We start from the raw sequence: 15217 nt of genomic DNA, 5'->3' as shown, positions 1-15217 counted from the left end.
TTAATAAACAGTATTTAATTTTTGAATACTGAAAGCCAACTCAATAGATTATTTTAAATATGACGGACCTTCTGTAGTCTAATGAATTTAGATGATATGATAATGAATAAACATAATTTGTTTACTGAAACAGAGAAAATTAGTATAGTGGTTAAAATGTTTTAATGGGACAATACTGTGCATTTCAATTCAGATGAATAACCTTTTAAAAGACCTTTTTAATGCATGTTCCAGGGACATCTGGGCTATAGTACTGTACAATCAAGAAGTACTGTAGGTTTGACCTCTGACCCATTTTACTAGAGGTGAACATGGGTCAAAACAATGAATTGTTCAGATAAATAGCTTTTAAATTAACTGTATTATTATTACTGTAAGTCTTCTTGTAATACAATTAATTTACCACCCTGTACAACAACTACACTAACAATTAAAGGACAAAAGAATTCTAACATATGTGACAGTATCTAAAAAAAATATTTTCAAAGAGCATAATGCCCTTTGAAATCGTAACCTATATAATTATAATACATTTTATTTTCAATTATTGTATCTTTGTTAATGTGTCAATTAGAGACAGGGGAAACCGTGAGACAGGGTGAACTGTTAACAATACTTTCTTTGTCAGTAAATCTCGCTAAATCGAGGCAAGGCAACTAGGATGCGATTGCATTGTTTGTTAAACAATCGTGCAAACTCGTGAACAGTCACCACAAAATTTGCGGTTGCTCCATATAATCCACACTAAACTGTACACAAAAGACAAAGATTTCAGATCTATTTAATCTTGCAATTATCAATTCTTATTACAAAAAATAAAATGCTACTAAAAACTTTTCAGATATTAAAACCATTCAAATACATAATACACGGTAGGTGCTTTAAAGCATTGTTAAAATCATTTTACGATTGCAAATTTTTGTGACAATGATTTAACAACAGAACAATTGCAGTGAATAGAATATTATTGACAGCTACACAAATGTACAACAACTTAACAGAAAATAAAGCAAGAATACCTGTGTGTTGTTATTTCACATTGTAAAGCAATCTAAGACAACACGAATAATAAATCATTTCTACGACCAGTAATTGAAGTTAGAATTAAGCAATAAACAACAATGCTTTGCTTGTTCTAAAAGAGTTGAAAAGGACACGTGTGACCTGAGGCAATGGGACAGGGGAAGAAATAGCCCCCCTGGGAGAGAGAGTTGAGAACCCACTCATAAACAACTAGGTACATTACAGAACACAATATTGTTACTTTTCACTCAAACAACAGGTTGAGGTGTCATATCTGTCTTGGAACACAACAAATCAAACTATAATAATAAAATTAGTATAAAGGTAATGTAATGTATTGATTAGTAACAATCAATGTATCAAATTGTCCACTGAGCTAATGTATAGAATCAGAAACAGTACTGCAATGCCATGTCCCACTTGAATAATACAGTACTATACATATTATTATACTATATATTATACTACAGTATTTACTAAACTGTTTTACTGTACATACACAATTAATAAGATTTGTTGTGTGTAAATTGGCATAAGGAATAACACAGATTCTATATTTTTATTACTGTTAGACCGCTCATCTGTGTGAATTGGCCTTAACTAAAAATAAACTCTTTTCTGTTTCGTATTCGACAAATCATAATAATAGCACGATAATATTAACTTTAACATGTTACGGGAGAGCCATTTCTGCAAGCGAGTACTGTATTACCACACTACAAGAATATGGAATTAGGCTTCAATGTAGAATAGATTAGCATGTATAATTTAGTTTAGCCTAGAGTAAACTTAGAGCACTACACGTATTGCATGAAACTGGTCAACTATCCTGGTTTGATTTCTTGGCCATATATATCTACAGTATCCAGGTAATAACCTCATTTAAAAATGGGTTCGGCCATTTGATCGCATTTTCAACCGGATTATTTTCTCAGTATTGACATGAAATTACTTTATAACTCGCCGTTATGTTAATCTGTCAGATGGTCAGCCATAGTACAGGGTTCTATAATTATCGGTTTTTAAACACCGAACAGGAAGAGTTTATTTCGGAATTACAAATACAATACATACTGATAAAATAAGTGTGTATATATTCTGTAATGTAATTTCATATTACAGTACAATCATTTATAATTAAATCAGTTTATTAGTTATGTAGTGATAATCTAATTTATCTAATTACTGTAAAACTGTATTTATAGAAATTAAACAAACATTCTAACTGTACTTTAATATTAAATAATTTCAGATATCATGTATAATTTCAATTGTAATTTCATTATTTATGTTTAGTGAGTGAAAATATTTATGAAAGTACTGTACAGTATTTCTTGAAATTACAGTAATTAACTTTAATGCTTTTTACTATGTAATTGTAACATCTTGTATTTTTTTGTATGTGTAGAGAATTGTTTAATAAACGAAACGAAACGAATACAGTATTTGTTGGATTTGAAGTACTGTACAGGTACAGTACTGTACTTACTACCTGGGGTACTACCCTGGGGTAAGTCTATACAGCATTTTGGAGTCTCAAAATACAGTATAAACATTACAGTACCTGGTTTCTCGAGACCTATTTCACACTATACATTTTTACTATGTGAAGAATAATTAGTATGAATCGTGTACACTAACTTACCTGTTTGTAAATTCTCCTGTGCCAACATTAGCATTGATATTCTTAGTAACATTCAGTTTGGCTGGGCTATTTCGGCTGTTCATTGGTATATCCCTTGGTAAACTGTTGCGGTCTGTGATTGATAACGTTGTGGCAGAGGCCATTGTTGATGTAACTTGCGTTTGAATGAAGCCGTGTTTACAGTATATCCAACATAGTATGGCTGCTTCTGTAAGATCTATAATCTGTGGAAATAAGATTATCAAAATGTTAATTTAATTAGAATTTACTTTGATTAAATTTTATTTAAAATTTTTTAAAAAAGCATTTGTTTAATTTGGTTTAATATAATTTCTTTTCTTTCAATCGGGAAATTGTAAAACAATAAAACGTATTATTATTAAATATTAGTAAACTTTACATTCGGTTTAATAGAATATTAAACACTAATAAAATTCTATTCAAATGTATTTTCATTGTAAAGCTTGGTTCCCACTAAAGACGCAACACAATTACGTAACGTAAGTTAGTTAACCAATCACAGTCGATGAATTATTCAAACTTTAGCTTTACGTTTACGTATTTGTGTTATGTCCTAGTGGGAACCAAGCTTTACTTATTAAATTATAATATCTTCTCCTTATTACTAGGTCAATGACTTCTAAACAAACAACACACAACTATGTAAGTACGTACAGTAGCATTAGATTTATAAAAAAAATTGTTTATTTTGAGTCTATTCTACATAATTGCAAGTTCGTTAACCCTATCATATAAACACAAAGCTGATTGGTCAAAAGCCTACCCTGGGAATTGTTCTTTTAATACTGGTCATAAGATACTGTATACAGTTGGGAACTAAATTTAACTGTTGATGAGATATTAAAATGTTACTATGGAATGTAATAGTTCACAATCACATAAAACATTTATGAAGAGTTCAAAGTACAACATTACTTATGGAATGGCATTTATTGTGTTTCTAAAAATATAATACATTTTTCATTTGTAGATATTGTAAAAATACAATCCTTATTTTTGTAATCAATATAACCAGGTCACAGTGATTGTAATAACCATTTAAATATAGTCAACTACTGTACATGAAATTTAACTCCATTAAAAAGCTTTGAAATCATGTTACCAATACCAATTGAATTGCAATTAAATCTATTAAAAATAGCATGTTTCTATACAGTACGTTGCAATACAGTACCAATGCTAAAACGTCATTTTGGAGGGGGGGGGGGGGGGGAGGGGGGTGGGAATACTGTAGATTTCACAACTCAACCCTCAGAAAACCATGCACAACCTCCTACAGTACAGTAGGCTGTCTTTCCGCAGCCAAAAATTAACCGATAATTAACAGATACAGTTTAACCGATTCCACCCGAGAAAAATTAACCGATAATTACTGTATATCATTCAAATCAAATACAGTTAACTGCAATAATTCTTAACCTTTGACCTGAAGCACAAATCGTGTTGTGATTGGGTTCTTGGTTGTTCGGTAATGTCTGATCATGCTTACCTTATTTTTTTTTATTGGATTTTTTTATGGCTGCGAAAATACAGCCATATTATAAATCACTTAATAATACTTATTCTATCATGACTAGATAGAACTATATAGTTCGGTACAGATAACAGAATTCAATACAGGTTTCCTACAGTATGTTACAGGAGTTCACAGTATTATGTACATTTTCTCAACTCTCACAATGACAATGTTACCCTGTTCATCAAATTAAATAGGTACTGTACATAATCTACTGTACGCTAAAGACTCTACAGGAACACTATGTATGTTTTTATTCACCGCCAGTGGCTTAGGCCTCAAGTGCGCCATTCTAAAACGTAATGATCATACACAGTTCTTAACAGCTGAAAAATTCTCAGAAATTCACATTTATTACAATTAGTAAATACATCACATTTTACTTAATTTTTAAATTCACTATTAGCTATGTAATTTAATACTAAAAATCGGAGAACTGTCAGATTTTCAGAGAAAACTCATTCTTCAAGCGGATGGTCTAGTTATCTTTAATTAGTATCACTAAATTCAAAATGTATGTTGAATCTGTCTGTTAGTATAAACTAAGAAAATAGATATGATAGCATTTTAAATATTAAGAAGGAGATTTAAGAAGAATTGAGCTCTATAATAAATATAGTGTTATTGGTGGTATTGCTGAAAGCAATAAAAGAAATACTTAGAAAATTACGTAGAACAGAAAAAAATCCAAAAGCAAAATGAAACTAAAAATGCTGATGGGTCTTTTATTTATTTTAATAAATTCAACAAAATAATATTTTTAACAAAAAAGCAAGAACAAATTAAAATGTATGTACTGTACTGTATTTTTTTAAAATAATTTTTGAAATGACTACACAATATTTGCAATTTAGTTGATAAATAAGACAGCATTTTATTAAAACCAACAATAAAACCCACAAATCCAATTTATTTATCCATTATTATTATTACTGTATTTAACCACATTTTCTGATCGCAGTATTTATGTAAAAATTTGCTTTAAAATGTCACATTTGATTTTCAGGTGACATCTTATAAATAATATTCTAATTCAAGCATAAAAAATTTAATCTGTTTTACACAGTGAAATATCTGAACCAACGATACTGAAAATCAAAATTCAGCTCTTTCAATTAGGTAATGAATTTTGTAGTATTGGTAATAGATTCATTTATAATATTAATAACATTTCTTACAATTAAAAATCCATTAATAAATTTGTTTCATTTTTATTGAATTATTAAGTTAAGTTTTATTTGTTTGACTTTTGGGGGTGGGGTGGATGTTCATTTATTTATTTCAAAGTGGAAAATCATCTCGCTTTTTTTTAAATGTAGGAATGTGATACCCCACTGCATACATACAGTAGCTAGTTTCAACCGATCATTTCACAATCATAGCAAACAAACTATGTATTGCATCCTGGTATGGGCTCTCCTGGTATTACAAAGGTCGATCAGTATGATGAAATGAATTTTTACAGTTTAAATTCAAAGTTATAATAATAAAATAAGGAATTACCTATAGTACTGGGATCAATCCCAGTACTGTAATAAAACATAGAAATTATGATATTATTATCTATTAATAATTATTGGGAAAGATTTTTTTTTGTAAATAATAAAAAATATGGCCTAACTATTAATTTAAATAATCCAATTTTTTTTTTTCATCAATACAGACAAGATAGTTATTTAATTAATATTTAATAGTGTACAACAATTGTATGTAAATTGTAAATACTGAAAATATGACCTGAAATTTCAACGGATTCCCATTGCAACATACTTGACTGTCAAACTAAAAGGCATCCTTATTGATATTGGCAAAATATTCCTACAACAATAAAAAATTTACATGCTACAGTATACTGTGTACGAGCTTTTATACTGTAATTAAATACTTTATTAAAACTTACCTATTTAAAATCATCTAAGTACACAAAATATAAGAGTATGAATCCAATTTATTTTAAGCAGATGACAACCTAGGCTAGCAAAGCACATGCAGCAACTGTATGTCTTCACAACTCGTCACATAATTATAATAAATATATACACAGCACTGGCCAACACAATCAATGACCTTTGTACTCAGGATTTGCTTCACTGAGCATTACTGCTAACAATGACCTCGGCCAACACAAATCATTCTAGTCTGCTCATGCAGGCTGAAAATGGGTGGAGTCAATATTACAACAATACTATTTGTTTTTGACGCTCACTCAATAACAAAATTCTATATCTGAATCATATCAGTGGAATTTAAATAGAGTAGGCATTCCATATTTATTGATTGTTTTACAGACAAATAGTGGGCATTCCTTGCATATTAGGCTTTTGTTTAGAAGAGCATAAACAAAAGTAGCAGGGGTTTTTAATAGGTATTTTTCATATGTCATTATGCAAACAAACAGAAGGCTGAAAGGGTTGATAAAATGTAATACATGAGTAAACACATAATTTGATGAAATTACTAATCACTGTTTTAGTGTTATGCTTAATTAATAAAAAAAGAAAAATAAATAAATGCGTACAATTTTATCAAAACCATTTGATAATAAAATGTCATTATTTTCAATTCTGAATAAATTTAGATTTAATTGATTTATAAACAAAATGTGTTTTTTTTTTCAAAGGCTCTGAAACAACATAATGGATTGAAAGGACACTTTTAAACTGTAGTACTGTATCCGAGATGCTTTGAGGCATATGCCTTTTTGCATTAGCCAACCTCAAAGTACTTTATAAAGATCATCAATAAGATCTTTCACCTAACAATTTAATTATATATTATAAGGCTGCAATAGGTCTATCACCTAAGAACTTAAATTACAGTTAGTTATTTTTTTAAACAAAATTATGAATAAAGAAACAGTAGATTAATTCCAATCTTGTTTATTTTTACAAGACTACTTAGTAATACACAGTCAGTATAGAATCTCTAAAAGTACTGCAGATGTGCTAATTTTTTTACATTATTACTATACTAATTGGATGATAATATTATCTAGTTTTACAACTCTACAAAACACTGAGAATTTTAAAGAAGTTCACACAATTTGCAAACAATGCCACTAAAACACAGGTAGAACCAGTAGAACAAAGAGGACGTGCATTAAGTATCAATAAATGAAAAGGGCTAGATAAAAATTATCCTACACTGTTGTAAACCACTTATTATGGCTAGCTGCCGTCAACATCAAAAGGCTTTAAATGACCTTGCCGCTGATAGCAAACTTTCAATAATAGAAGTGCTGTCTCGGTACCCGTCTATTCACTGATAAAACTGGCGGCTAGCCTCCAAGGCAAGGTCGATTGTTAAGAGGGCCTGTGACAAAAATTTGGACAAATATTAGTATTATAATACATTGACCCTTTACTTACAGTTTCAGAGAACGGCTAATTATAGTATTGCTAAGTAGATGTACCGTATATTCAGGTGACCTTATTCAATGCAAATTAATTTATCCAATTAAGACATGTGCCTCTTCGTGAATTTGAAAATAGCTATCTCATTTGCATTGTTGCTGGCTTTTCCCATTACATGTTAATACGCATAGGCCTACTGTCAATTGTTATGATTATATTCTTCCATAGGCTAACAATTCAATACCTGTAATTTAATACAAATTTTTTTAATAGATTTTTGTATTGCAATATAAAAATTTAAATCAAATTTGCTTCAATATAATTTAATGTTCTTTAGAATCTTATAATTAAATAAACCCCTACCCTAAAAGTTTTTTAATTACAATGCAAAATATAGGTCCCTTCCCTAAAATCCTAGATCTGCCAAGGGCTACTGGTGGCAATGTCCCCATGACTAATAATACAATTAATTCAATCATCACGTAGGCCTACAGTAGCATACTGTACATTTTCCATCACAATATCTAGATAAATATTAATTAGATAATAATGCATATTTCACATACCAAAATAAAAAATCTAAAAATTATCAGATAAAAAGATACTTAGATGATAAAAATAAATGTGTTGTTTTGTTAATTGCTGATATGCTTGACAGCAAAAACACTTTATGTGTCACTCAAATTGGAAAAATAGTACAGCATTTAATTGCAGTGGTTCTCCACTGTAAATAATTTATTTTTGGAATTAATTATCCGTCAATTATCACATGATATTTTGGAACACCTGGCTGCCCATGCCCTACTGTCTACACTCCCATTTCTTGGAAATTTGATAAGTGACCCCAACTAATTTTACTCTCTCCATGTTACACAATACATGTAGTGTATCTGTAACTATGGTAACCAATCAAACATCCACATTTTGTTGTTTCACCCTCTGGTGTGAGAGGGTGGCGTGAACAGTTGTTTAAAACTGACCACAATATCAGACTTAAATTTATAATGCTGTAATGGGCTGTGACAGGTAGCAACAATAATTAATGAAAACCAGCTGAGTTTTTCATATTCTTAGAAATGTGTTCTGAGACAGATTGACAAACAAAATCAGTTGATTAAAATAACAATTTTTATTAGTCCTGTTTATGCTGAATTTTCACTCCCAAAAAATGGTACCTGTGTGTGGTCGGAGAAAGTTCATTATCAATTACCTCGTGGTTGAACAAAACAATCTGATGTTTTTTGGCCATTATAGTGGCAGATCCAGAATTTTTAAATAGGGAGAGGGGATGGGGTACAGGGCCTAAAAATGGTGAAATAAAGGGCTAATCTTAATTTGATGTCCTATATCCGGAATTTAGGCACCCTTGAATTACTTTTGCACTATATTGTACTGGAATGCCATTTATAATTCACATCACCAGTTTTCTTTCATTAGAGTCAAAATTTAACTTAAATACCATGTTGTGCTGTTTTAGCATGTAAAATACTGTATATTGGCTATAGTATCAATCAGATTTTTAAATTTATTGAAATTGTTTTTTAAGATTCTTCTTTTAAAAATCTGTTCCTTCATTGGGCCCTTCAACTTCAGCTAAAGACCATTGAAATACATTGCTTATGAAAAAAAATGAGCCACACACCAAACTTGAATTTGGTTTTATAATATAACAATACTGTAGCTACTGTCCATACAGCAACTAGCAGGATTTTTCGTTCTACTCAACAAAAACATACTCGAAGAGAAACAATTTAAACAAAAACGTCAACTCAATTGAATTCGTTAAAATATTATGTGCAATATGTGTGTACTCAAGATTGAATTACAAAAGATAATTTGTAACTAATGTGTTTGCGAAGCTTTGCAAAAAAAAATGCAATGTGGATATTATACTGAAAAGTAGGTTGCAATTATTCTTTACCAGTTAATCAAAACATGCCATCCAATTTCTAGGAAATTTTTTATAGAGATATACTGAAGGTATATTAGCTAACAAAAAAACAAATCAAATGTTTTACTGTATACGGTCAACTAAAAGATTTTTATTTTTTGGGCAGTTATTTATAAAAAAACTAATTAATGATTAAATAATTAATGACCATGTGACTAAAAGACTACTAGATATGTTACTCTTAGGTGAATAGGATGCTCAGTTTTACTGTACTAGTGTAAGCTGGGTTGGGAAGGATGAACTACTTTGGTTTTTGTAAAATATTAGTTCCCACTTCTGCACAGTATACAGTATGCAAACTTTCATTTACACTGGAGAGTACAGTACTATACAGTTGCAGTTAAATTGTGAATATACAGTACAGCGTAGCGTGCCTCAACAGCTATAGGATGAGAACATTAATCTAAGGTAATTTCCACCATTGAAATAAATTTAATAAGTTTTCGTACTATTTTCAAGATTTACGCATTTTCAAAATATGGTATTAAATGTTTCTTGTCTTCAATATTATCAGTGAGTTTTATTTATAGCCATTATTGCATAATTAGTGCCATCAGTATGTCCATTACTTTTCCATACTTTATTAAAATTTGATCCTTCTCATCTGTACAAACATCCTATCGTTCATACATCATAATTACTGGCATCATTATCTACATCTTTGCGTGTCTTATTCCTTCCGTTCACCCACTACCAGAAAGTGGAAACCAGCATGTCCGCTCCATGTGGGTTTTTATTGACATTCTCCTCATCTCATCTTCTGTGGTACCATGCCTGAAGTGTTTGTGGCAACATCTATCAACAGACCACACACAGTATCGATGTATGAATGACAGGTTGACAGTGATTGGCACTTGTGACTTGCATCACAACACCAAACTGCAATTTCATTTTATGCTAGGCCTAGAACTACAACTGTTCATGATTTATTTTTGAATTGAAATTTCCAAGTAAATAGTCTGATCATAATAAATTATACCAGTACAAAGAATGTTATTGTTAAACCTACCAGACATGTTGAGCCCCAAGTGTTTCATATTCCAAGAAGTCCTCTCTTGGCCTCAATTTGAACACATGTATGTAAATGATGTCTTTATCACATCAGTTACCTGGACAGGCAGCACCTATTACCAGGTCAAGTTTAAGGATAACAAGTTTGTGTCCAACTAAACAATAATATTATGCATTTTCACAGTAAACATTTTACGTTTAACTTTGCAGTCATTTACTTGGAAACTGACCAAAGAAATTATTTGTTTAAATTGAAAATTAATCGCCTCAGATTATTCGTACAGAAAGTTTGAGGTGTGACATGATGCGGTGAGCTAGGTTAATGAACTACAGAGATGTTTGCAGATTTCTTCAAAAAATTTTTTTTTTTTTAATTGTTAACACGTCCCCATTGTCCCATGTTTCTATGGATTCTAGAGTACATGTATATTATCCAGGGCCCCTGGTGGTAAAATGTTTTTTGAGATCCCTAGAGAATCTGCAGCCACCCAGACTGGGAGCTGTATGGATCAGTTCTACTTTATAGGGTCCTGACAAAAATATTGAGGCGCAGCGGCAGTTGCAGGCACGTCCGGCAATAGTCGGTTTATACAGGTAAGCTAGGCACGAAATAGACATTTAAATGAGAGTCCACTGCGAATAAATTACCCATGAATTTGGAAATTGTCCTTATTTATCTGCCACTACTGTATGATTCACCATCATCTAGTCACTCCTCTATCTTGTCTTTTAACATTGCATGACATAGTTTTATTTAAACTTAACCATTGAGCTTAATAATATCTCTGACTTAAACTCAAAGTAGTTAATTTCACAAAGCAGCTATCATAAACTATAGCGCACATGAGAGTATTAAAAGGGCCTTGCGTGACTGCAGTAAGCTATTTATTATTTTTTTATAGTCACTGCTTCACGAGACAGATTTCGCACAGAAGATTAGGTACGCACGAAACCAACTATTAGTATTATTATGATTACTCAGATTTTATTTATGAAAAATAATAAATTATTCAAAAATTAGAAATGGTTTGACATTTAAGAAAATGAAGATTTCTGATTGATATCCAACCACCACTGTGTAAACATTTTTTTTCTTTTTTTCAATTTACATTTAAAAAAAATTATGTTTCTTGATGGAACCCACAATTAAAACTTTGCCAATAGAGTACCTTTTTCTCAAGATTTTAGTTTAATATCATTGTTAATGTTATTATTTTGAAAAATACAGTAAATTTATTTTTAATTTAATTTGAATTGGCATTTAACAACAGTGGAGAGCCCAAAATGTACAGGGATACAGCAAATTATTTTTGATCAGTATAATATCACATGTCATATGTTTGTCAAACCGGGTTTTAAAATAATTTGACATACTTTTGACCATATAGCTATCAAAAAATTAGACTTTTATGTAAACTTACAAATTAAAAATGGAGATTGTACCTGTACAACAATAGTACCGTAGAAAAATAAAAATTGTTATTCATGATTTATAATTATCAATACCAACAAAACATGAATTTACATACTCTAGAGTTCATTCCTCCTGCAAAATGACATTAACTATTGACGTATAATAATTATGTATGTATCTAAACATTAGCCACTACGCAGTATAGTATTGAACAGGTTGTCACGTTCAACTCGTTGATTAGAATCGCTGTTGATGCATTAAGCCAGCACATTGAATATTCAGCGAGTATATTCAAGGTCTTTTTGAAAACTCTTCACACTAACGATGTCACAGAATCACGATGTACAGTACGGTGCATGATAAAATATTAAATGTAGTTATTAATAATTACTGTAGTGTATGTAATTCAAAATTCATGTACTGATTATAGGAATAATATTTACTGTATGTTATTGTAAGTATTTCAAAATCCATGTACTGTTATACAAAGAATAATTATTACTGTATGTTGTAAGTAAGTAATTCAAAATCCATTATATACAGTAGAAATATTGTGTACAGTATATACAGTATGTAGCATACTGTACATTGGTTTGATATACAGTATAGCAAGTAACATGAACATTCAATGATAATACCACTTTCACAATTTAAAAGATATATATATATATATAAAATAATATGGTAATCTTTTCTTTTCGTATCTTAATTTTAACTGGCTTATTTAGTTATTATCTGCAAATTTCATTTTTAATCTTTCCAATTATTATACAGTATTATTCAATCATATTTTAATAATGAACTAATTTGATTTAAAACTTCTTAAACTTTTCATTCTGTGGATAAATAAATCTGTCATCTGAAAACAGGTTAAGTAATAATTAATAATAATGAATAGATAATTTTTTTATTATTTAAACCACTTTTCAATTGAATAGAATTAATTAGATGCCAACTCAATCACTGTATTATACTGTAGTTTGTACTTAACATTAAATTAAATTCATGAAAATAATTTACTTAAAAATTATCAAACTGTACATAGGAAAATTTGAATAACCATTTTTAAATTAATAATAAATTTAATACTTTATGTTGACAATATGCTACCATATTATCATAATTATATTTCGAATAAATTACTACGCCTACATTTACAGAAGTGACCTTGCTGTCAAACTACTGTACACAAACCATCACAAAGAGAACACAAATCTTATTACAATATTATATGATGACATCACACTAACACTAACAGACAACATAACTAACTGCCAATCCACCCCAATTCAATACAATGTTCAAGTTTTATTCAAAACCTTTATTTACAATAACAACATACAGTTAAAAATATAAAACATGATACAGTACATGAAACACTTGAACGATCCTCTCTGTCAATTAAGTATGCGTAAACTGGTTCCACTTCAACGATTATTGAAAAACCTGAGGCGATAGATGGCAAATGACCATATTTGGCAGGTAATGAATAATTCATTGTATTACCATGGGTATCATTTGATGACGTCAATAGTAGTAGCATTATTTATTGCTGTATTATAGTAGTATTGAAGTGAAAACTGACACCGTTGTTATAACAATGATAATTTCTACACTCAACATCCAGAAAAATCATTGTTTTTTTTAACAATACTGTATACAATTACAAGGGGATTTTTGGTGGGGGAAATATAGGGTGGTGTTTTTTTCTGTTACAGTATGGTTTTACTTTTGAAATTTAAACAAAACATTTTCCTAATATCATGCTTTTTTTAAGAATAATTATATTTCAACATAAATACAAACTGTAAAATAATAAATTTGAATTTTGATTGGGAATTCTTTTTTGTGTTAATTAAATTTGTTTTTCCATTGTATTGATTATTATTAATTAACACTAAACAGAATATAGTATTTTGAATGTGAACAAAGTACAATTTTAGTCAAGTTATATAGTACTTCAACTTACTGCTGTGGAATATATTTTTTATTTTAAAAATTATACAGTAAATTAAAAATATAATATGCTGGATTCACTTGACTACCTAGCTAGGCCTAGCCTATGCCTAGTATGTTTGCGTTGACATGTTATTGAAGATTGGTTATGATTGATCTAGCTGGCAAATTAGCATTCATACAGACAGAGTAGGACCTAGGCCTAGGCCCTAGGCCTAATTTAATTGTAAGTCTTAATTCAGGCCTTTCAAACTCACTGTCTTCACTGTACAGTCAACTTCTGTCAACTGACGACAGGAGTAAAACACACACTTAAATACTTCTAGCCTAGTAGCTAGTAGGCCCTACCTATGCCTCATAATATGTTGAGTGAGGAGTGCAATTTGTAGGTCTAGGCTGACCTGACACTGATCCACACTGACACTACCAGCCTACTAATAAGCCTGGCCGTGAGTTTGGGTGTCAGTCGCCTCATCATCAAGCAGCTTGTGGCCTAACAAACAACACGGATTTTACAAAAAATGGAAATGATTTCAAATGTTGAGAATCACAATATTATTATTAAATGAACATACCTGAAATTGTTTAAAATAACTGTAGATATGATATTTAAAATCCCATTGTTTTCCTGTGACATATGAAAAGTCAACCACCAGCCTAGCCTATTTTTCGCGATCGCGAACACATCAGATGGATTATACGTACCTGAAGCCTGCCATCATTTTTGTTCTTTCAATGAAATCAGATCTGTAACAACCTTACACCCTCTGCTGAATTAACAACTTTTATATGTTTGCTATTTTAAAACGTTGGTTTTCAATGTTGTTTGTATCTCTATATGTGCCATAAAATTATAAACAAAAATCACTCAAAGCGAGTTCTAATATACTATGATAAAATATATGTGATAGTCAATGAAAAAAGTGTGTGTAGGTGAAAAATCAAATAAAGTAATGGCAGTCACGTGTCAATTATTAAAAATAGAAATGACGAGATACCTAATTTTTGCTCATCGCGCATCGAGATTTCGGAGAATCTTAAACGCATCAACATTATGATAATGCAGGCCTTAAGATAACGCAGTTAGGCCTTATACTTATAGTTTGTTTTTCTAGTATATCTACTATTTCTTTAAAACTTTTTCTTTATTAATATAACTAATAATTCTAGAGCAATGATTCTATAAAATATGATATGGGCGCACTTGCGAAAGGGTTTTATTTACTGGAAATTAATTGATCAAAAACGAAGACATAGGCCTAATAGTCTTTTTTCTTAAATAATTGATAATCTATTTCTTTTTTGATGCCACAAATTGGGAAAAGTA

General features: G+C 30.3%; 1 protein-coding gene across 1 annotated transcript in view; it reads right to left on the bottom strand.

Moving 5' to 3' along the window:
• The window catches only part of LOC144848072 (mitogen-activated protein kinase kinase kinase 13-B-like), a 39404-nt gene extending 24782 nt beyond the window's left edge, over positions 1 to 14622 (bottom strand). Inside the window, exons 1-2 of the mRNA XM_078704748.1 lie at positions 14466 to 14622; positions 2669 to 2892 (exon numbers count right to left, since the gene is read on the bottom strand). Coding sequence (XP_078560874.1) covers positions 2669 to 2811 — 143 coding nt within the window. The 5' untranslated portion in view covers positions 2812 to 2892; positions 14466 to 14622. The remainder of the gene's footprint in view (positions 1 to 2668; positions 2893 to 14465) is intronic.
• Positions 14623 to 15217: the final 595 nt, after the last annotated feature.

The sequence above is a fragment of the Antedon bifida genome, chromosome 1, assembly GCF_963402885.1.
Source record: "Antedon bifida chromosome 1, ecAntBifi1.1, whole genome shotgun sequence".
Classification (NCBI taxonomy): domain Eukaryota; kingdom Metazoa; phylum Echinodermata; class Crinoidea; order Comatulida; family Antedonidae; genus Antedon; species Antedon bifida.
Note: the sequence above shows the minus strand (reverse complement) of the source record. Positions and strands in the feature narration are given on the sequence as shown.